The sequence below is a fragment of the Mercenaria mercenaria genome, chromosome 15 (genome assembly GCF_021730395.1).
Source record: "Mercenaria mercenaria strain notata chromosome 15, MADL_Memer_1, whole genome shotgun sequence".
Lineage (NCBI taxonomy): Eukaryota > Metazoa > Mollusca > Bivalvia > Venerida > Veneridae > Mercenaria > Mercenaria mercenaria.
This window is the reverse complement of record NC_069375.1, coordinates 68101898-68123289: the sequence shown is the minus strand read 5'-3', so window position 1 is coordinate 68123289 and position 21392 is coordinate 68101898. Positions and strand designations below refer to the sequence as shown.

Here is a 21392-nt window from a genome sequence, read left to right as displayed (position 1 = left end):
TTTATGTACCAGAGACTTTATGTACCACTTTGACACTTAGTGTACCACCTATATATTATATAGTAATTGTATCTCATTTTGTAGCACTGTCAATATGTGATAATTACCTGTGAAAACAACTTTGATTTAATCAGCTGAAGTCCATAGAATGTTGTAAACATTTCTATGTGCATATAATTTTACCTTATTAATTATGACAATTAACATTTAAATTTAGTAAAAAAACATTTCAAGTAACATAAAATATAACATTTCATCAAATCAAAACAAAAATGATCATCCAATATATATCATATATGTGGTACATAAGGTGTCCAAAGTGGTACATATATATAAGATCCACTTTATTTCACAAAATGGTTTATTATCATGCAGATGTTTATCCTAAGCAGTATGTTACACCTTACACAAGACAATCTAGACACAAAAATCATCTGGCATTTCAGATATCATCTTCTACTGCTGATTATATATATTTCTCCAAAACATTTGTTAAGTGGAACACATTACAATGGTTTCTGAGAATTTGTATATAAGTCCTATTTTCTTTAAGCAGAGAAATAGCGCTAATTTTGCTTTCCGTTTTCATATTTAAAATCGAACGTATTTATAAATTTCAGACACATGAGATGCTGATTATTTATTTATTTTATCTATCTAATGCTTTAAAGTGTAACAGTCTGCAGATGCCAGTTTTTGGACTTTTCGTATACCGGCCAGAGATCGTCTTCCTTAGACTGAGCAGAAATCATACAAACAAAAAAAAATTATATAAGCATATACGTACAGTGCTTTAGGGTATAGAGGGTAGCTAACCTGCATTATTCCAATGTAAAGAAACGGAATTTAATGGTAACAGTTTTTTTGCTGTATATCAAAAGAAAAATAAAATGTCTATTTTTTTTTTGCGAAACATTTAACTTTTAACTGAAAATCATGTGTTCATTCATCTACTTGCCATTGTTTACATATGCGCTGATTTAGTGTGTACAGGACAGCTTTGGTCATTTTTTTCTTCAATTATTAGTTTAAAATACATTTCTAAACAAACCTCGCAGGATTTTTATTCTATAATAATGTATACTCTTAAAAAAAATTCAGCTTTTTAAATTTCTATCCTCTGACGTTTACTACATATAAACGCTGATTAAGTCGAATTGAATATGATGACATATGAGAAACAACACAACAAGCAAACATTTTAGAATATGTCTGATTGTCTGTTTGCAGGTCCGTGAAAGAATGAATATGAAAATTCATACAATAATTTAAATCTATATACAACAGTTTTCAATCCATCCTCTATACCCTAAAATCTTCTTTACCTTATTTGTAAGATTTCTTAAAATCCACAAACAACATCTGTCATTTACATGTATGAGACTCTGTAGTCCATACACAGCTAGATTCTGTTACTTTTAGTGAAACCTAGGTCCTCGAAAATATGGGTCCATTTCCAAAATATATACCATATTTTAGCCTGCTGACAATATGCTTGTCTCTAGTTCAGAAAACCTATAAATGATACAGTTTACACTTTCATGACCTTGCATAATCAGCCTCTGTCTGTTTTCAGTCAAGCTATCTATTTAGGTATGGAAGTAACATCAAATATATATTGGGTTCCACATGTAGCAAAATTTCTTGTAAAGCTAGTCAGAGCCACAGGCACGAGTATCGGATCTGGGACAAAAAATATGACCAGACTAATAAAAAAAAAACCGTGTTTTCATCCTAAATGAGTCGAAAATTAAAAATATGCAGTGAAATATGGGCCCCTTCAAAAGATGCATATGTCTACTGTAGACATATGTTTCTTTTGAAGGAGGATCATATTTCACTACATATTTTTCATTTTGGACTCAGTCTGTTCATATTTTTTGTCCCAGGTCCGATACTCGTGCCTGTGGTCAGAGCCTATGTTTCTTAAAAAGTAACATACATTCTGCTAAATGTTCAAGGCATTTGCTTATACATTTTGTAATACTTTAATAAGATCAACTTTATAATACTGTTCTTGGTTAAGGGGTCCTTACTATCGATAGGACATAGACAAACTAGTAAACATTCAAAGACAGGCTGCAAGATTTGCAACTAACAATTATAGCAAGCCTAGATACAGTCTCAAATATTATAGATGATCGCCTTAAAGTGGAACTCATTGCAACTTAGAAGACAACAAATACATTAGATCTATTTTATTTCACAAAATGGTTTATTATCATGCAGATGTTTATCCTAAGCAGTATGTTACACCTTACACAAGAAATCTAGACACAACAATCATCTGGCATTTCAGATATCATCTTCTACTGCTGATTATTGAAAAAAAAATTTTTTTCCCCAAAACATTTGTTTAGTGGAACACATTACAATGGTTTCTGAGAATTTGTATATAAGTCCTATTTTCTTTAAGCAGAGAAATAGCACTAATTTGCTTTCCGTTTTCATATTTAAAATCGAACATGTTTATAAATTTCAGACACGTGAGATGCTGATTATTTATTTATTTCATCTATCTAATGCTTTAAAGGGGATTTTAATCAGTTGAAAGTTTAGAAACGTTTCATAATGCACTGTCAATGTGTATATGAAAGTTATAATATGCATAGTACGCTAATCATAGAACTCTTAACGTGTTTACTTAGTTATAACTATCACATCACAAAAATTTAATTCAGTGACCATACTTTAATTTATAATAATAATTATAACTGTGTTCTAACATGTTGAAAATAGAATGTGGTTCTGCTGCTGACTTTCATTAAAGGTACATGTATTTGATTACCTCGTTTGAAGTAAATTTTATAAAACAAATGTGACTGAACACCTGATTAGATAAATGAAAATACATATAATTATTCTTATAATACTGGCTCAACCGCCAAATACTATCATTTTAAGGCAACTGGTGCCGCCAGGATAATAAAGACATATCTGAGTTATTAATTAATTGTTTTAATATTTACACAGTCATTTATTTATTATATTTCCAGTAACTGAACTAACTCTAATTGATTTCTAATGACGTAAACTACACAGAGCATATATGTTTGTTTCAGTGTTAGGTGCGTAGCCACCTGTAAAGAAGTAAGTTAATACCAGTATATTGAACTTGTCCTATTTAAGGTTCGTTTAAGGCGTCTTGATACGGCCCTTCATAAGACAGGAAATAAAGAATCCTTACATGAAAACAATAACATGCAAACTGTTATACATTTTTCTAAATGAATAAAAGTATCAATATGAATATAAGTTTAATCACTCAAATAAAGCTATCAACAAAATGACTTACAATTTCCCATGAAGGAAAGATTTTCATAAAATTAAATGCATGCAACAGAATTTCGACAGTGCGCGACCAAGTACAAAATGAAGTCGATTTGTTAGTTACTGAGTGTTCTTTTTGGTTACTGGTTGCAGGCGGTATCAGACAATAAGAGTAAATCAAATGAAAATGTTTCAACAGATTAAACCTTGTATCACATGGAGAGGCAAATGCAATCAAAATCAGGGTAAGAAGAAAATGTTGTAAAATGTTTGCATGTTATAGTAATAGTTTATACTCGTATTGTTAATATTTATATGTATTAAATCATATTTAACAATACAGGCTATCAGAAATAAGCAAAAGCAAATCTATTCCTTAAAAGAATATAACTAGAAGTTAGTTATTGACAAAAATCACAATAAATCTTAGTATTCTATCTAAATAAACACATGGAAAATCATGGATACCAGTTCTTTCTATATTTCTGTTCTATTGTGTATGATGTAAGCCACTCAAAAAAGTAATAAAAAAGTAATAAAACAAGAAAAACAAGTTGTGCAGTGAAAAAAGTGTGCATTTTTGTGTTGCATTTTAAATATACTATATGAGACAATGTCTGGGAAATAAAAATAATATAACGTAAATATCATTCTCTTATTTCAATAAAATTGCAATGATATCATTTAATATACAGTTATTGACTTCTGTTCAGGTCAATATGTGTTTTTACAGGTCCGTAAAACACATATTGACCGAAACAGAAGTCTATAATTGTTATATAATGCCCTTCTTAAACGCACTCATTTGACTGTTTGTTTTTATAAACATTTATGCGTATTTTGTGACTTTTAAGTTAAGTGGAGGTTTTAAAATGAATTTAAAAAGCACCAAGCTGAATTTTGAATACGGTATTTAAAACATTTAAACATGTGATAATTTCATAATTATACTCTTAGACTACCTTTAATTTAATAGATTGCAAAAATCGCAAGGGGACGTTAAAAAAATAAAATCTGGAATGTAGATCCCTCGGAAGCACCGAGAACAAGGCAAACAGTGAAAATTGCAGACTCGGTTTGATTGAGTCTGTTCATGAGCAGTAATGGAAAATGCAAAGTTTCGCCAAGTGTAAAATTACAGTTTTGTTTTCTTTTAATTACACTGCATCCCAAGGGAGACAGAGTCCAACTCTGGCTATCTGACGTTTTTCCTAACTCTGTCATAAACCATACTATATCCACTTCTATATTTACATAACTACTTATTGCGGAGAAGTATATGCAAATAACATCAATGAATTATTATAAATTCATACGCCATAGACCATTACTATTTATAACAAATGTACTAAATTGTTAAGAGAAAACAGGAAATATTCTATACAAAGGTAAAATTCTATAGGAATGTGTATTTTGTTTAATATAACATGTACTTCGACTGTCAAAATTCTATTTTGTAGAAATTATCAAACTTCTTTTTTAAAAGTATTTTTCTTTACATTTGTTTTGATTGTGTGTGTAACATATTTAATTAGGTACCCACGTAATGAAATATGAATACCTTTTATATATTCATGAACAAAGCTGTATTTTGTTATTTTTGACACCTCTACTTTCACTTTCATGTTTTGAAACGTAGATGATTTGTAACATTTTCAACACTGGAGAAATATTTTAGGCACACAATAAGTATAGACATAATATCCAAATATTTTTGAAAAAGAAGTTTGATATTTTCTACAAAACAGAATGTGGACAAGAGACAATTTATAATTACGAACAGATCAACCTCTCTTGAAAGAAACTTCTACTTTTGCCGAACCGTTTGATATATATTTTATGCAAAACAAATGCCTGTGAGGCCTAAAACATGAAACAAAAATTCACCAGAGGGACAGTCTCTAAACACTTTACATGAACTCAATAGTTTTTATTATGTATACATGTGTGCATCCAGGTACGAAAACAAGGGGAATAAATCGTGTTTACATGTATTAGACTCTTCCACGCGTTAGATACTACATAAATCGTGTTTACTTGTATTAGACTCTTCCACGCGTTAGATACTACTACTCTCACACGGTATTTGTAACAATAACATGTTAAATGTTACTATTAAGAAAAGGGGAATCGGGTAGTGAAACCATTATCCGAGACAAAATAGTTGTACTAATTTTGAATCGTACTGACTATAAAGAAAACCCTGATTTACCATGAAGTAAACATGAATACCAATAAAGACATAATCGACTTTTCAGATAATGTTTTCGTTATCGTTCTCTATTTATACGTAAAATTATTTCTGTATTCGATAAGACAGATCAGTGAAATAGACTATACTTGTATTAGATAAATAAAGAACTGGGTAGCGTTAGGGGATTTCCAATGTTATAAATTGTTGTTAAATCATACCTGTACTATAGATAGTGTTATCATTTCTATAATAGGAAATGTTTCGATAAATAATGTCATGTGTAACATTAATGTAATGTACATTTGTTAAATTTTAATGATAAAACGAATTCTTTAACAACCTATTACTGATGACCTACTTTCCTTTTCGCTAGCATTTAACTTCTTAAAATATTTTACAATGGGAAATTATGTGAGTAAATGCTGCGGACGAGATGGCAGGAAATACAAGAAAAAGAAAGAAACGGTTAAAGCCATACAGCCAGAACAAGACGATCCGAATGCGAAAGTAGCTACAAATACTGGAACCACAAAGGACGTTCCTAGTGCAAGTGACACAGCGGTAACACCTGATACAAAAGAGGTAGGCCTATATCATTGTAATTGTAATTAATACTCTATGTACTTACCCGTAAATTATGGTATAAACTTTTAACACTCACTAGATATTGTTGACTCGATCATTTCCTCTGTTAATAATAGAAATAGCAGGGCTATAAATGTATACATATACGAATATTTGAAATGTACAGGGAGCGTAATATGAAGTCAACAGTGTCTGTATTGTTTTTTTTTTGCTTCAGGTTGATAGAGCTGCCACAGATAAGAAAGATAAGGAAAAGAAAGATGAAAAGAAACCTCACAGAAAACACAAACGAAAGAAATACTCTGAGAGCAGTGACGACAGTAGTGATTTTTGGACATCATCAAGTTCAGAATCCTCGGACTCGGGTACATGTATAATCTGTTTGAAAATCAACTTAATTTAAAATTAAGACATGTAAAAATACCTTTAGGCGATCTTCAGTCTTTCCTGTGTATCATCGAAGCTTCTATATACATTCCATTTTAGATTTTTTATCTGTAACAATGGTTTTGAAAAAATAGTTTCCACAACAATACTGTATGTGATATTGCACTGTAAGGTTAGTGTCCAAATACGACAACGCCCCTAACTGTACAGTCAGAACGGCCACTTCCCGGTCCGACTGTATAGCTAGGCGCCTTTCCGTAAGTGGACACTTAACTTAGAGTGCTTCGTAAATTCACGCTTCGTGTAAAGTTTCTCTAATACACTGCTGACTTATGAGACATAAACAGAGATTATTTATAAATGTTAATATGACAATAATATACTCATATTGTTGCCCTCATATGAGTGCGGAATTATATGATTATATCATTTATGAATGTATTTATCTCATGGTTTTATAAATATACAAGCTGAGAGCATATGAACTAAACTTTGAAATCGCCGAATAAACATATATGTGCAGATGTACATAAATTGTTTATGGTACTTAGAAAAAAGTTATAATATGTGTAGATTTTGAGTTGCAAGAAGGCGTGGACAGTAGTACGCATTCTGCACTACCGCCTATGGACAGAACCCAGCAACATTTTCATTTTAGTCAATTTTGGCGGCCTTTGAAGTTTTCACTTTTTCTATTTTACTAAATTAAAATTATTTTGAAATTTATCATTTTGTGATAAACACTACATGTGTTCTGCTGTGAAATACAAAGATTTAATCATTCAAATTTATTCCATTTGATAAGAATAAATCGTTCACTTCTCGAAAATATTTTATACAAAGTCTTTGAATTGTGCAACATGTTAAACTTAAATTTTCACTGTCTGCCTTGTTCTCGGTGCTTCCGAGGGATCTACTTTCCAGATTTTGTATATCATTTTTAAAATAGCAGCCTGTGTATGTTTTATAAATACTGAATTTGTCAAAATGGACTCAAAGATGTCATCCAAATTTATATCAAGGTTTTTGAAACGTAAAAAGTACTTTCAGTGGTAGTAAATACTAGTATTTATATGGTGTGGTAAGTTCTGGGTAGTGTTTACATTTTTATAAGAACAGTCGAATAGTTTGTAGAATACCTAGGAAAGATACAAAAGTTTCGTCAAGTTGTTGTATCATACTTTCAGATTCTGACGCTGGACACACCAAAAGCAGCAGAAAAGTTTACAAAAATAAAGGTGGGGGAACAACAATCATATCGAAGAAGACTGTGATAGGAGGACACAAGATGTCCATAGGGAAAAATGCAAAGAACCTTACTATTAATATCGGCTCAAACAAGAGTTCACCAACCGTCAACCAAAGCAGTCCACCTAAAGGTATACAATAAATATAAAATTGTACATTGGCCAATTAAGATAATAACATACTCGGATTGACTGGTTCAAGATTATCCCCCGCCTCCGAACACCGGTTTATGCAGAATTCTTTTTCATGGTACAGACTTGAAAACTTGAGAATTGAAAACAGTCGTAAACATATATATCCGATAACTTAACTAACTACAATGCAGGCAAATAAGATGGCAGAAGGAAAAAATATCAAATATACAGTTATTAATATATGCAAAGACGAGAAGAGGATTGTTAATCTAATTAACAATATTCTCACTTTTATATTTAGGACAAGAGTCAGTTTTGTCAGAAAGTTTTAAGACGAAGAAAACCTAAATTCTATGGATGGGTATCTTATTATTAATGTTTCATTTTTAAGGATGTATTGAGCTGGCTTTTAGCGAATCTGAATTATATATATAATACTCCATAAGTTGATATTACTTTCATTGCATATTTAAAGACGATATATACAGGGATTGTAGTATTTGCCATATACTTCCTGTGGTAGGCAGGGATTATGAAAAACTTCTTTTATTTCTTTATTGATAGAAAAAGAAAAAGGGAAGCCATTTGAAAGTTATTACTCGGAGGCGACAGCCAGAGAAGAGGAGCAGCGCCAGTTTACCTCACTATGGGAACACAATACAGCATTGCCTGGTGGTAACTTTATTGATACACGAGATATCCATGTCAAGGAGTACGTGTTCGAATCCTCTGTTCGAGTAGATGCATCCCGCTGGGTTTGCATGATTTGCTTTCCTGGAGGAAGTGGCACTGGATTTAGGGTTGGGACAAAATATATTATGACTGCAAATCATGTCGTGAAACATATTTTAGATGCAGGTAAACAGTCTATTTATTTTTCTGTTGTATTGTCATAGTCGATTTAAAGTAACCTTTCCGTTAACGCGCAGTAAAGTGATTATATATACAAATCACAAGGATGCCCAAATATTGCATACTGTAACAATAGGCGTTATATATTTATTATAGGTAGACTGTTCACTATACAATTACACCATTTCTAAAGCAATTTATCGCGTTTACGTGCATAAATATGGTGTTGCTTTTATCGGAAAGGTCATGTTTCTCGAATATAATGTTTCAATCTTCCGGGACATATATCAATCTGAGTATATTGGCATTGTTTACTCTTTTTAATACATAATTGTACTGGATCGAATTGAGAATACCTGCGAGACGAATGCTTTGATTGTGATTGTCAGTTTAACAAGTGGTTATGTTATAACATCAGTGTCTATCAGATAAACCTTTGTTAAAATAGAAAAAGTGGAAACTCCACAGGTCGCTCAATCCTATCTGATTATGATCATATGTGAAATAAAGCGAGCACACATTTTTAAATTGCTTTTAGTAGGGCATTTTCACGACTGAAATCCATAATTTCTGCCTTCATTTCAGGTTATCAGCAAATTGGACAAACGCAAAACGCATTTTCAAGATTACAGGATAGTAGCGTCTATGCCGTATTTAACTACATGACGGAAGGACAAATAACAGAGAGACATAAATTTCGATTCAGAGCTATTGTTCATTTCTTTGACGATGCAACAGATACTGCTATACTTGAACTCGAAGACAATTCTGTTGGCACGTCTATGCCGCTTTCATTCACGTTTTTCAGTTTTCCAAGACTGAATAATAGGTTTACCTTCATTGGACATTCAGAGGGAAATCGTATGGAATTCAATCACGTTGATAGAATAATTGATATGAACAGTACAGAAACCCAAAGAGACATAGTTAAAGTAAAGCAAATGAGTCTACAACATTCTCGCAAAGATTACGAGGCCGCACCCTACAACACGTTAACTAACCCTGATAGATATCTTTTTCATTGCAAGTTTACAAAAGGAGCTTCGGGCTCACCAGGCGTGGTCATTCTAGAAGATGGGCGTGTCGTTGTTGTAACAATGCTGCTCTGTGGACTACCAGACTGGTATTACGACATGTCCGTTCAAGACAACATTAAAAACAATTGGCCTAAAGAATATTGTGTGGAGCAAGGTGTTAATCTGAAATCTGTCTACGATCTCATGTCAACGAAAAATCCAACCCTTTGTCGTGACATATTCAGTGATCATACAGATTCGATACCTAATCCAAAAATCTGAAGTTATCGAGTGTTGTTGACATTAATTCAAAATATTATATTTTTAAAGAGTACTAACAAAAATAAGAAGAAAACCTAAAATGATTCAGTAAAGACATCATGTAATGTACATCCTTATCGTAATTCTAATTGCACATAACTTTGCTCCAAGTTGGCCGACTTTATGTCGAAAATATTTTGCAAAGATGAAATCCATCAAAGTACGATCACCACCCGCTAAAAATATTCGCTTTGGGACTTTACAGCGATTTATGAACTGGCAACTTCATACTTGCGCTAAATTCTGAGCTTTGGACACGAGATTAGCGTTTTATTTTAAGTTGATCAGTAGTATGATTAACGAATTTCAAATAGAAATTGTGTAGTACTTAAACGAATTGTTAAAGATCTGTGTTACAACTAAAAAAGTTAATACTGTCTCCGATATACCAGAAACTTGTTTTGCATAACAGAGACAGCTTCAAGCATTAAAGTCATCCAAACTTGGCTAATGTAAAATATTTGAAATGTTGACCAGAATAGTATCATACGATGCTGTACGGGCTACATCTATGCATCTATGCCTGGAATATTGACAGTGTTTAAACTTCTGTAAAAGTTTGTTTGAATTCGTTAGGACGATAATGTTTTCTATTAATCAAACCATATGTGAACTCTCACCCCACCACAAAGTATACAGAAAGCCAAAACTTAAAGTCAAATAAAAAAGAAAAACTACAAACTACACGAATACCAAAAAGAAAACAGTCCTTTCCAATAATCTGCGTCTTATTTTCGTACCCGGAAACCCGGAAGTGATATTCAAAAACAGTGCAATTACCTTTACGATTTGAAAGCAAATTTGGCTTAACGATATCATATTATTTTGTTTAGTTTGCTTGGATTAAAGTCAGGAAGATCTTCCGTGCATTGTGTCAGGCACGAGTGAGTACTTGAGTAGAAACAAGGACCTTCCATAAGCAAGATAGATAGGTGCCTCACATGAAAGAATTCTACTCTCTAAGAGAGGTTTAGAAGCGAGAGCAGTGAGAGGCAAGTGACTTAAAGCCGGGGACCTTAACCACTCGGCTACGGAAGCTCCTAATATAATACTGACCATAAGTAACATTCTGCGTATAATTCACAGATCTCTCATAAAGAATTATTTAGAAACAATAAAAATATGTAGAATTGTCATAGGAGGTCACACTTCATACGTCTACTTTATTATTTGCATTCTTGTTATTTGCGTATAAGAGTAGTTGACTTTAGTTGCTCTTCTGTACAATTGAAAGTGATACTTGCTATTAACGTTTGTCACTATTATATTATTTAAAAGACTGTACTATTACATTTTGTTCATTGTTTATGTACATACTATAACTTACTAGTAATTACATATGTACGAATGGTATCCCAGACGTAGATAGACGTTATCTACCCAAACAGGGGTTTTCATGAATTGCGGCATTGTTATCCGATATTTAGTTACTAGTTGTAATAATTTTAAAGGTCTCTAAAGTTAGAAGTAGGAACATTTTGATATATCATCTATATTTCTCCTGTAAAATTCAGGCTTTTGAAGATTTCTTAAAATATGTGAAATATGTGTTTGTTTATTCTCCCCCCCCCCCCCCGCCACCCCCAACATTTTTACATGAATCATGACTTTTTTTTAAACTATCCACCAAAGAGCAATATACGCATGTTGCCCATCTATACAAAAATAAAAATGTTGCAGACCCGGTTTGATGGAGCCTGTTCATGAACGGTAGTGGAAATGCATGCTTCCGTTCGCGCCCTCTAGCACCGGGTTGAGCGGAACTCAACAATTTAGAGACATCCGCAGATGTATTCATAAAGTCACAATTGAAATGTCAAAACTTCTTGGTATCCGAAATTACTGAAATTTGTAATAAAAAAAGTCTATCAAAATCGTCCCGACGATGAATTTAAAACTAACCAAAACAGTTTGAAAATCGGCCGGAGTCCTTTGAAATGATGTATAATCTAAGTAATATTGTCTTATATTCAATGAGACATTAAAGATATATTAGACCAAAATTCGTTTACTTAACAGCATCTAAAGATTTTAATCTTTATTTAAGTCTCTTCAATGTAGATCACATATCATATGTACACATACAGAAGACATCATTAACAAGAAATACATTGCCATTCAATTAATGAATTATAAAAGACTATGCACAATGCAAAACAAATACAATTCATTTAGAAGTTTACACAGTTATCTATAAAATAAAACCAAGGAGAAGCAGTTGTTTTAAAATTAATTAAGACTGAAAATATATGGTTAAAAAACTGAAACAAGAAAAAGGGCGCTAATGCACGATTAAAAAATGTTTTACAATATCAAATATCACCCCGGTCAGACCGTAGATGAACTGATTAGCAGCTACATCTTGGGGTGGTGTAAAAAAGATTCTAAGCACATGATTAAAATAATCACTAAAAATTATTTACACAAATAAAACATTCTCCTGTTTAAAATATTATGACAGGTTTTGGCACAGTCTGATCAAGGAAAGGTTAGTGAAAAGTACATTCAGTTTATTTAGATCTGGCAAGTGAAAAAAGTTCTGCTCAACAGAAACAGCTCTCTGCATCAGCATTATTCGTAAATCGGAGTACATAACATAGTCCAACAAAACATGACTCTCGATTTTTACTGCATTACAAAATGGGCATGTACGATCACGGACTTGTAGATTTTCGTACCTGCCTGTCTCTATTCTGATAGGAGCAACGCCACAACGAAATTTACTTAATGCTGCCCTATGAGAAGAGGGGAGAATAAGCTCACAATATTTCTCAACAATAAATTCAGTCTTAAAAGTACTATAATTATGTTCTAAGCTTGTTTCATATATGTAAATCTATGTCATCTGTGTAAACATGAAATTAGCATGTTTGTGTTTGTGTTAGGTTTAAAATAGTACAAACCTAAATCCTAATACATGTACATGTATAACTATACACAATATAAATATATCATACATTAATTTAATTTTAAGTATAACTCTACAAACACAGTAGTCACGTTAAATTTATTTTGACACAGGCCGCTCTAAGGAGGTGCCTTGCTTTAATGATTGTATTGTCCGTAAGTATTGACCTGCATGGCACCCATGAATATACCGTATATTTCCGTAAATTAATTTTATAGCGATAAAACTATTGCATTTATGTTTCATAATGAATGTAATGTCGCATGTACAGGTGGCTGCCACACTCAGGTTTGTAGGTTCGAGTGTTACGTCTGACCATATCTTTTTTCTTTTTTTTCCTAATTCTACATGCAAACTTACCAATTATCTAATCAAACGTATTCATTTATTAAAAGATGTCATATTTAACCGTTTTAGAAAAAAGTGGAGTAAAAATTGTTTTAAAAGCATAAGATAAAAGGCAAATTACTTGTCACCAGCGTATCTAGAAAATAAATATTATAAAAGAAAACATTTAAAATTATCAAAATAAGATACATGAAATGATGAAAGAATTAAATCAGAGCCAATAACATTGCATTACATTAAAAACATGATCTTCGAACCCATGGTAACGTGCATGTAACGGCGGGCAGTTAACCTAACCAATGTTCCTGGATTTTGTACCAGTACAAACCTGTTCTCCGCAAGTAACTGCCAACTTCCCCACATGAATCAGAGGTGGAGGACTAATGATATCAGACACAATGTCGTTCACCAAATAGTCACGGAGAACATACGCCCCGCCCGAGGATCGAACTCGCGACCCCGAGATCCGTAGACCAACGCTCTTACCTATTGACCTAAGCGGGCGGGCGCCAGGTAAATATTTCTGTTTATTGATCGCGGCCGAGGCCGCGATCATATTGAATAGGTAAAGTATATGCGCGCTGGGGAAAATATTACATGATGGACAGGTGAATTCTTTACTTATGGGTGAAACAGGTCTCATAAGCGTAAATACGACTAGCTTCTACTGATTATAAAACATACCGTACAATTTGTCGTGAATTAACTGTTGTTGTACTTTTAGTAGTTCAACCGCCACCCTTGTTTAAGAGGAACATTTAAAAAACAAGTTTTTTTTTCATCCTCAAGTAATAAGTAAGTAGACTCGCCTAGTTTAATCAATAACCCACAACTGACCGACCCCTCTGGTACAGTATCTAGACGCATAATCTAACTCTATACATAGAGCGCCTACTTCACCCGATTTACATTCGGAACATTTTCACGCGTTTCGGGCTTTATCGTCTGTTTAACATGGAATTTTTGAACCTTCCAAAGATGTTGGAAATGTTTGTCTCATTGTTTATTTTTTTTTAATTACTGCTTTCATTGTCTATCACTTTTTTTTCCACCCTTGCCTGAAAAAAAAACAGTAATGAGTTTGTACACTGTTCAGACAATTGTGCTCTGTTGAAATTTAACCAAACACAAGTTTACCTGCATAAACAGAAAGCATGATATGTCACCATGCGCGGATCCAGAGGGGGGGGGGAGGGGGACGGGGGTCCGGACCCCCTCTGGAAAATCTTTAAAAAAGGAAAGAAGACAAGAAGAAAAGAAAATGTTTTTCGAAAAAGGCAACATTAGGACTGCATGTAAAGTATATGCTGCTGCTGCTACATACGACCCCGACATAATTCATATTATTTATCTAAAAGAAACTAAGAATTTTACCTTCAAGAAAGCTTGATTTTATCATTTTCCCAAATTTAACAGGTTAGTCCATAAAACTGCCAGAATGCAAAAAATGAAGTGCTAAATTTCAAAGCAGGGGGCAGGGGATCGGACCCCCTCTGAGAAAATTGGCTGTGTCCGTGCATGGTCACTATACCTGTCCAGTACTGGACATTATGGTAAACGCTTCTTTCATGCACAAATGACAATTTCGCAACTTCTGTCCGGTTTGTACAAATTTTTGGCCGCGATAAACCATTTGACTTGTACATACATGTACTGAATTGGTTTGTACGTATGTACATTTACATATACACTCTATTTTCATGGGGAGTGCTGTATGGGTGGCTGTGTTCTGTGAATGTGACTTTTCCTGTTGGACTTTCCTCCTTGCTGATGACAAAATACAGAATATAAATTCAGCTATATTATCTTAAAACAAATTTAGCCTTTATTGAATATAAAAGTGTGGTAAAAATTAGTTTACATATGTTAGTTTCAAAAGCCGTAGTTAAAACTAATATAACCCAAAACCTAACCATCCCTATCAGTCCTTGTAGCATATTGTTAAATGGAATCCCATTTCTGAAAATAGATCTAGTATCGTAGTCATTTTCTAATTTTAGATTCAACTTGTAGCGGAATTTCCAATTTTTCCAAATTCGCACTTTCGGATAAAACAGATATCCGGTAAGATATTTTTTTATCAATTAGCAGTTATCAATTAAAGACATAAATGATGTAGCAATGTTCGTAAAATTAATATTACGTTCTAGATTGATATTACCAGTTGGCAACAATCGAGTTTAGTAATGGTGACCATTTTAATATAGCCGATTATATATACTTTAAATATGAAACTATTTATCTTTTTCGGTGCCATGAATTATATTCGTTTATACGGAGATAACCGACATTTTGATATTTGTAATCAAATACTTCTAGTTTTACTGTTTCAAATAAATTCGGCGTTTGTTCATTTGTACTACTTCATGTCTGTTATCTTTTAAGTTCTCTATGAACTCGATACCTGACCTCTTAAGTTTGCTTTATATTTGACGTTTTAGATAAATGATCTGCTACAATTTGCTTTGTTTGTAAGTGTGCTGTTAATTGTTTTAAGTCCGCATATCTGATTTCTGAAAAGAATTAAATGACACGAATGAAGTATAGTTTTGAAATCTTTACAAACTTTATCGAACTTTGATCGTATGATATTAGGACCGACGATTATAAACATTGAATTAGGAGGCCATTCTTTGAATTCCTGCATTTGATTCACTTTTCAAGCGCAAATTGGAAGATTAAACTTTGAGATAGTTCTCCAGCCTCAGTGATAAGAATTTATGAAATACAAATATTTTTTTCTAGGCCTTTTCACAGTGGCACGTCGCCATGCCCCTTTGTTTACACATCATGGTGCTCCCTGAAGTGCTGCATGCGACACGTGCCCTTTTATTTCCTGTTATATGCCTAACAACCACTTACTATCAAATTACCAATATACGACTCATGATTTGTTTCTTTTAAATTAAAGCATAAGGTTCTACGGGTCGACGGTTTCTGGTCGCCCGGATATAGAAAACTCTCACTGATTTTTAAGTTTCTTTTACTTTTATGGTATTTTAATAATAAATACCCTTATTTTATTCAGTATCTGTTGTTGAGTTTTCTATACAGAGTGATATTACAGAAACCTTTGGAGAAACACTAGGATATAAAATTTTTTTTGGAAGCTGTATGAGAAATAAAACTATATTTGGCTATAAAATGTAATGCCAGACTGAAGAGAAACTAACAGACAGTGCCACAAAACAAACACTGTAGGGAACACATGGAACACCATCTTGGAACGGCAGGTGGCAAAACCCGGTTTATTGCGCTTTCCCGCCATATTTTAAAGTTACAAGACAGGGTGCATACGTTTCGCAATGTGAATAAACATTAATTAACGTTGGTTTAAGTCTATTTACTTTTTTTCTTTTCAGGTAATTTCCAGCCGCGTGATATATACAGTATACGCATTTGTTTCCATCTGATGGTTATTTACGGTTCAATTACTGATATGTGTTCTAGATGTCATCCCTAACGTTTGTCAAAACGGCAGAAATGTTTTAATGATATAATATAACTTTTATATCGTTGAAAGTTTTCTGTTGTTTCAGAACATCGCAATTTATCATAAAAACGAAAGGTAAGGAATACATTTACGTTCAGCCATTCATGTAAAAAGTGAAACGTTTTGTTAGGATGACTTGATTTAGAAGTACTTAGCATTAATAAAGTTCATGAATGCCGGTGTAACAGTATATTTCCTGATCATAACAGTGTTATCTTAAAGTCAAGCTTCCGACCGCTAGATTATTAAACAGACTTCAACATGCACCTCTATAATAACAACAGTTGCATACAACCACACTTATATCATCTTAGATGGGAAACCCATTTAGCAGATGTTGTGTGAACAAAAAGGTAGATGAGAGAAAAACAAACGGAGATGCCAGGGACCGCAAGATAAATGAACGGGCTGGACGTAAGTGAATATCTGTACATGAACTGAAAACTAACAACAAGCTTAGTTTAATTGATTACGCCGAATCTGGACTGATATCAAAATGAACTGAAGTTATCAATGCACTCACGCTGATAACTTACTGAGCTACTGGCTTTTTATGGTGGCCTTGTAAGATACTGAAGCGGATAATATTAAGCTACAGTTGGGGTTAGAGCCCGTGGTTTATGGGTAAGGAATCTTATGTAGGATATCGATACAAAACAGCTATTTGATGAAAGACTGAACATTGTTAGTAATGGTCCATATTCTTTTAAGACAAAACAAGATGAAATTCTATGTAACATTAATTATAACACAAGAGTTATGTACACGTGTTAACTAAAAGAACAGTGTAAATCTGTTTACATGCCAAATTCATTCACTTGACATTAGTTTATATATTAGATTATACATTACACTACAGGGTCTGAGAGTAGGAGATATTCACGAAACAAAAACGAAGGAACGACTATAATTTCAAATAAAGTGGAAATAGGAACATGCAAACTTTCTATCGGTCAAAACGCTAGGAATGTTACTATCAATCACCTTGGAGAAAACAAATCTAAAACAACAACAAAGTCTATTGCAAAGGGTAAGTTTTGGAAGTAATTATTGATCTTAGAATTTCCTTATATTGGGCGGTTTGAAAGTATTCCATGCCTTTAGACTACTCATTATCTCTTAAAGATATAAACCTAACCCAAGATCAGGTCTTAATTGAAATTTTTGGACCAATTTCGTATAATAATTATATACATTTGACATTTCGTCATATATCTTTAATGGTATTCTCTATAACACGCAATGTAAACTAATCCTGAGAAATATATAAAAATGAACAGATTCCCTATAAAAGTTAATGTAAGCAGACAATATAAACTAGTTTTGAAATATATATATATAAGTCAACCATTTCCCTATAAAGATTAATGTAAGTAGAAATATTCATTGACATGAAACTATGAACAACGTATAGTTGATTAAACATAATAACAATGTAGTTTTAACACAATATATCAATTTTAGTAATACTTTCTTAAAGTGCCATAGACGTTTGTATGAATTGACAACATATGAGTCATTTACAGATGGACACCAAGAAAGAAAAGACATATTCACCAGTAGATACACGAAAACATCTGCTGCAAACCTGGAAAACAGAACATTTGATTCTGTATCAGCTGGCAATTTCATAGACAACAGGAATGTTCATATTATGGACTACATATATTTTATTCAAGAACTAGAAACGTTTTCTCACAGTGTGTGCCAAATACGATTCCCGGGAGGAACAGGGACAGGGTTCAGAGTTGGTTCAAAATATATAATGACTGCATACCATGTCGTGAAAGGAATTCTTGCAGCATGTGCGTATAATAGATGTCATATAATATCGAATAGATGCTTTCAGTGAATGATTGTACCAGTTCGATTGTCTCCAATATTAAAATATGAAACAGAAAACTCCAAAAAAATATCTGTATTACTAAAATCTATATTTGTGTTGTGTGATTTAAAGTACATCTAAACTTTTCTGCTTCAACACAACTTGAATCGTCTGACTGGCTAGTTCATAGGCATTACATGCTAGATATGAATTATATATATTCACATTACCTAGGCTAAATTTAGGAAGATATGGCATCGATCAGAATCCACGTCCCTTTATATACTAGTAACGGCTTAGTAGAGGAATAACATGTTAACAGATTATGTTAATAAATCTGACGAAGCCATCGTTTTTCAATAAATTTACCGTTTTGTATGCTCTGAAAATGATTAACCATATACAATTGATGCAGCATGTAACTTATCCAGAACCAAATTATGCCCACTTATCTAAAGTAAATATTAACCATATCAACACATAATTTGACAGTTTATTTCGTGGATATGAACCGGAACAATGATTTCAACATTCCAGCCGTTCTTTATGTATGTACTTATTCACATGAATTTCAGCCACAACATCGACTGATAAATGCTTTTATAATAATTCAAAAACTAAAGTACTGTCTCATATTTTGCAGCTTATCAAAGACTTGGATCAAATGACCACGATATCATTGATTCACTGCAAAACAGCAGCGTATATTGTGCATTTGAATATTTTAAAAACAATGAACCTGAGAAAGAAAGAAAATATCGTTTCAAGCCAACGATACCTTTCAAGAATGAAGAAACTGATACAGCTATTATAGAGTTGGTGGATAATTTAGATGGTACACCCATGCCACCGCCGTTCGAACTGTTTGGATTTCCGGACCTCACCGGCAGATTTACACTGATGGGACACGAGGGAAGTATAATGAAATATAATACGGTGGACCAGATTATTAACAGAGATCATCATATCACATTAGAAGACATTCAGTTGGTAAAGGAGTATAACAATACAAAAACGAACGAGTCATATGAATTTCCACCTTATAATACGCTAACAAATGAAAATAGAATCTTGTTTCATTGCAAATTTAGTAAGGGTGCATCCGGAAGCCCTGGTATGCTAGTTTTTGAAAATGGAAGTGTTGTAGTTGTAACAATGTTGCTTTGTGGTTATCCAAATTGGTACTATAATGAGAGAATTGATCGACAATTAAGATCAGATTGGCCAGAAGAATATTGTATTGAGCAGGGTGCAGATATGGTGAAGGTCGGTAATATCATGCGTATAGAGAATCTACAATTATACCAAGACATATTTTGTAGAAAGCAACTTCCAAACCCTGCTTTGTAAAGGAATTAGAATGCATTAAAAAGTAGCCTGAGGATCACCTCCTTTTATCAACTGTTTTCGAAAACAATCAAACATCGCAAAGTAGGCCGAATTTTATACATAATACTGACATGAGGATAGGTAAGAAAAAAGGGCTTGGGGTGTTGGAGAAGTGATATATTCAACAGGGAAAGCCAGGCAACAAGATCGCAGCCTCTCTAGATCACAAGCCACATCAGTGTAAGCAAGGACGCACACAAGACAACGCGCACATGCGCAAGGCCCCAAACACAATGCAAATCATTGATTGGAAGAGAAAAATAATTATAGGATAAACAAATACATACAAGAGCGTTACAAGTATAAAAACTGTGGTCAAACATGTAAAATACTTTTTTGTGGATCATCTCATCATAACGTTTATAAGCCTGGATCGGCATTGCCTAAGTGATGCCTATATTTGATTTGAACCTTTTCTCCAAAACATAGTTATCACAATTGTCTGTTTCTACGATAAAATTTAATGCGAGTTTGACACATTTAGTGGGACCACCCTGCTTGCTCATTTGCCCTATCGTGCTTGTTCATTTAGCAAACAAAGTGTCTTTTAGACGGTTCATAACGTCACCACTAAAACTTCTACTCAAGCTTTCTTAAATCCCTAAGGTAAACTGGGAATACTCTGGATTCACGATTGCTATGGTACTTGCGTACTAGCAGCCCTTTTAAGACTTGTAGCAGATGCAATCGCCACAATGTTTAAATGATAAAATTGATATGTGAATAATAAAAATATAGGTACATGTATATATTTCATTTACTAGTATTTTATATGATAGATAGTTTGTATTAACAAAACTGAAACTTCCTGCCTACTTTAAGTCCACATGAAAGTATTTTATACATCTGTACATTGAATCATCAATCATTCTAACTCTTAATTAGTTCCCAAAATGGACATATATCTAGATTGTCATTGTTTAAAACACAAAAAACTCGTCTTCCCGTTTCAGAAACCAGGAAGTTGACTGTGTACGTATCCTGTCGTAATATTTTCCTAGTAGGCGTTATATAGCTGCTAGTAATAATAGATTAATGATCTAATTGATACATAAAGTGCTGTGATAACGGACGAATTATCAATTAAGGCAAGTGCGTGTTTTTAACACCTAAATCAGTGAGATTAAAGTCAAGGATGTGACTACGTTAGGACTCCTGATTGTCAGTTATCATATTTGATACAAAGGAACCGCCATTATGTATTAACCCCAACTGAAACAATACGAATATAGCTCTTTCTTTACTGAATAAAAGTGCGATTTTACGTGCATTGTAAATAATATCGACGATCACTTTTTAAATGATTTTTTCCGTTAAGTAGATATGTGAAACATACGCACGTTCGCAGTCGCAGGTATAGAGGATAGAGCAAGTGATGATTTTATGCAAGACAAATGTTGTGAATTTTCTTAATGCCCTAAA

General features: G+C 33.2%; 3 protein-coding genes across 3 annotated transcripts in view; 2 read left to right on the top strand and 1 right to left on the bottom strand.

The window, feature by feature from the left end:
* LOC123528508 (uncharacterized protein C05D11.1-like) overlaps positions 1-6734 on the bottom strand; it is a 112632-nt gene extending 105898 nt beyond the window's left edge. Inside the window, exon 1 of the mRNA XM_053525515.1 lies at positions 6474-6734. The gene's annotated coding sequence lies outside the window, so the exon portion shown is untranslated. The remainder of the gene's footprint in view (positions 1-6473) is intronic.
* LOC123557314 (uncharacterized) lies at positions 4692-11297 on the top strand. The gene is made up of 5 exons (XM_045348730.2): positions 4692-6046; positions 6267-6414; positions 7624-7815; positions 8383-8676; positions 9256-11297. The coding sequence occupies exons 1-5, from the start codon at positions 5864-5866 to the stop codon at positions 9966-9968; spliced, it is 1530 nt and encodes a 509-aa protein (XP_045204665.2). The 5' UTR covers positions 4692-5863; the 3' UTR covers positions 9969-11297.
* A 3880-nt stretch (positions 11298-15177) lies between these two features.
* On the top strand, positions 15178-20778 carry LOC123557304 (uncharacterized). The gene is made up of 6 exons (XM_045348720.2): positions 15178-15327; positions 16626-16831; positions 17071-17170; positions 17616-17786; positions 18283-18561; positions 19225-20778. Exons 3-6 carry the CDS (start codon positions 17071-17073, stop codon positions 19929-19931), a joined length of 1257 nt encoding a protein of 418 aa, XP_045204655.2. The 5' UTR covers positions 15178-15327; positions 16626-16831; the 3' UTR covers positions 19932-20778.
* Positions 20779-21392: the final 614 nt, after the last annotated feature.

Bases quoted from the DNA above. Each gene is read 5' to 3' on its own strand.
- LOC123557314 (XM_045348730.2), top strand. From the start codon at position 5,864: ATGGGAAATTATGTGAGTAAATGCTGCGGACGAGATGGCAGGAAATAC. The intron at 6,415-7,623 runs GTACATGTATAA...TCATACTTTCAG, and splicing joins TTCAGAATCCTCGGACTCGG to ATTCTGACGCTGGACACACC. The intron at 7,816-8,382 runs GTATACAATAAA...CTTTATTGATAG, and splicing joins CCAAAGCAGTCCACCTAAAG to AAAAAGAAAAAGGGAAGCCA.
- LOC123557304 (XM_045348720.2), top strand. From the start codon at position 17,071: ATGGGAAACCCATTTAGCAGATGTTGTGTGAACAAAAAGGTAGATGAG. The intron at 17,787-18,282 runs GTAAGTTTTGGA...AGTCATTTACAG, and splicing joins AACAAAGTCTATTGCAAAGG to ATGGACACCAAGAAAGAAAA. The intron at 18,562-19,224 runs GTGCGTATAATA...CATATTTTGCAG, and splicing joins GAAAGGAATTCTTGCAGCAT to CTTATCAAAGACTTGGATCA.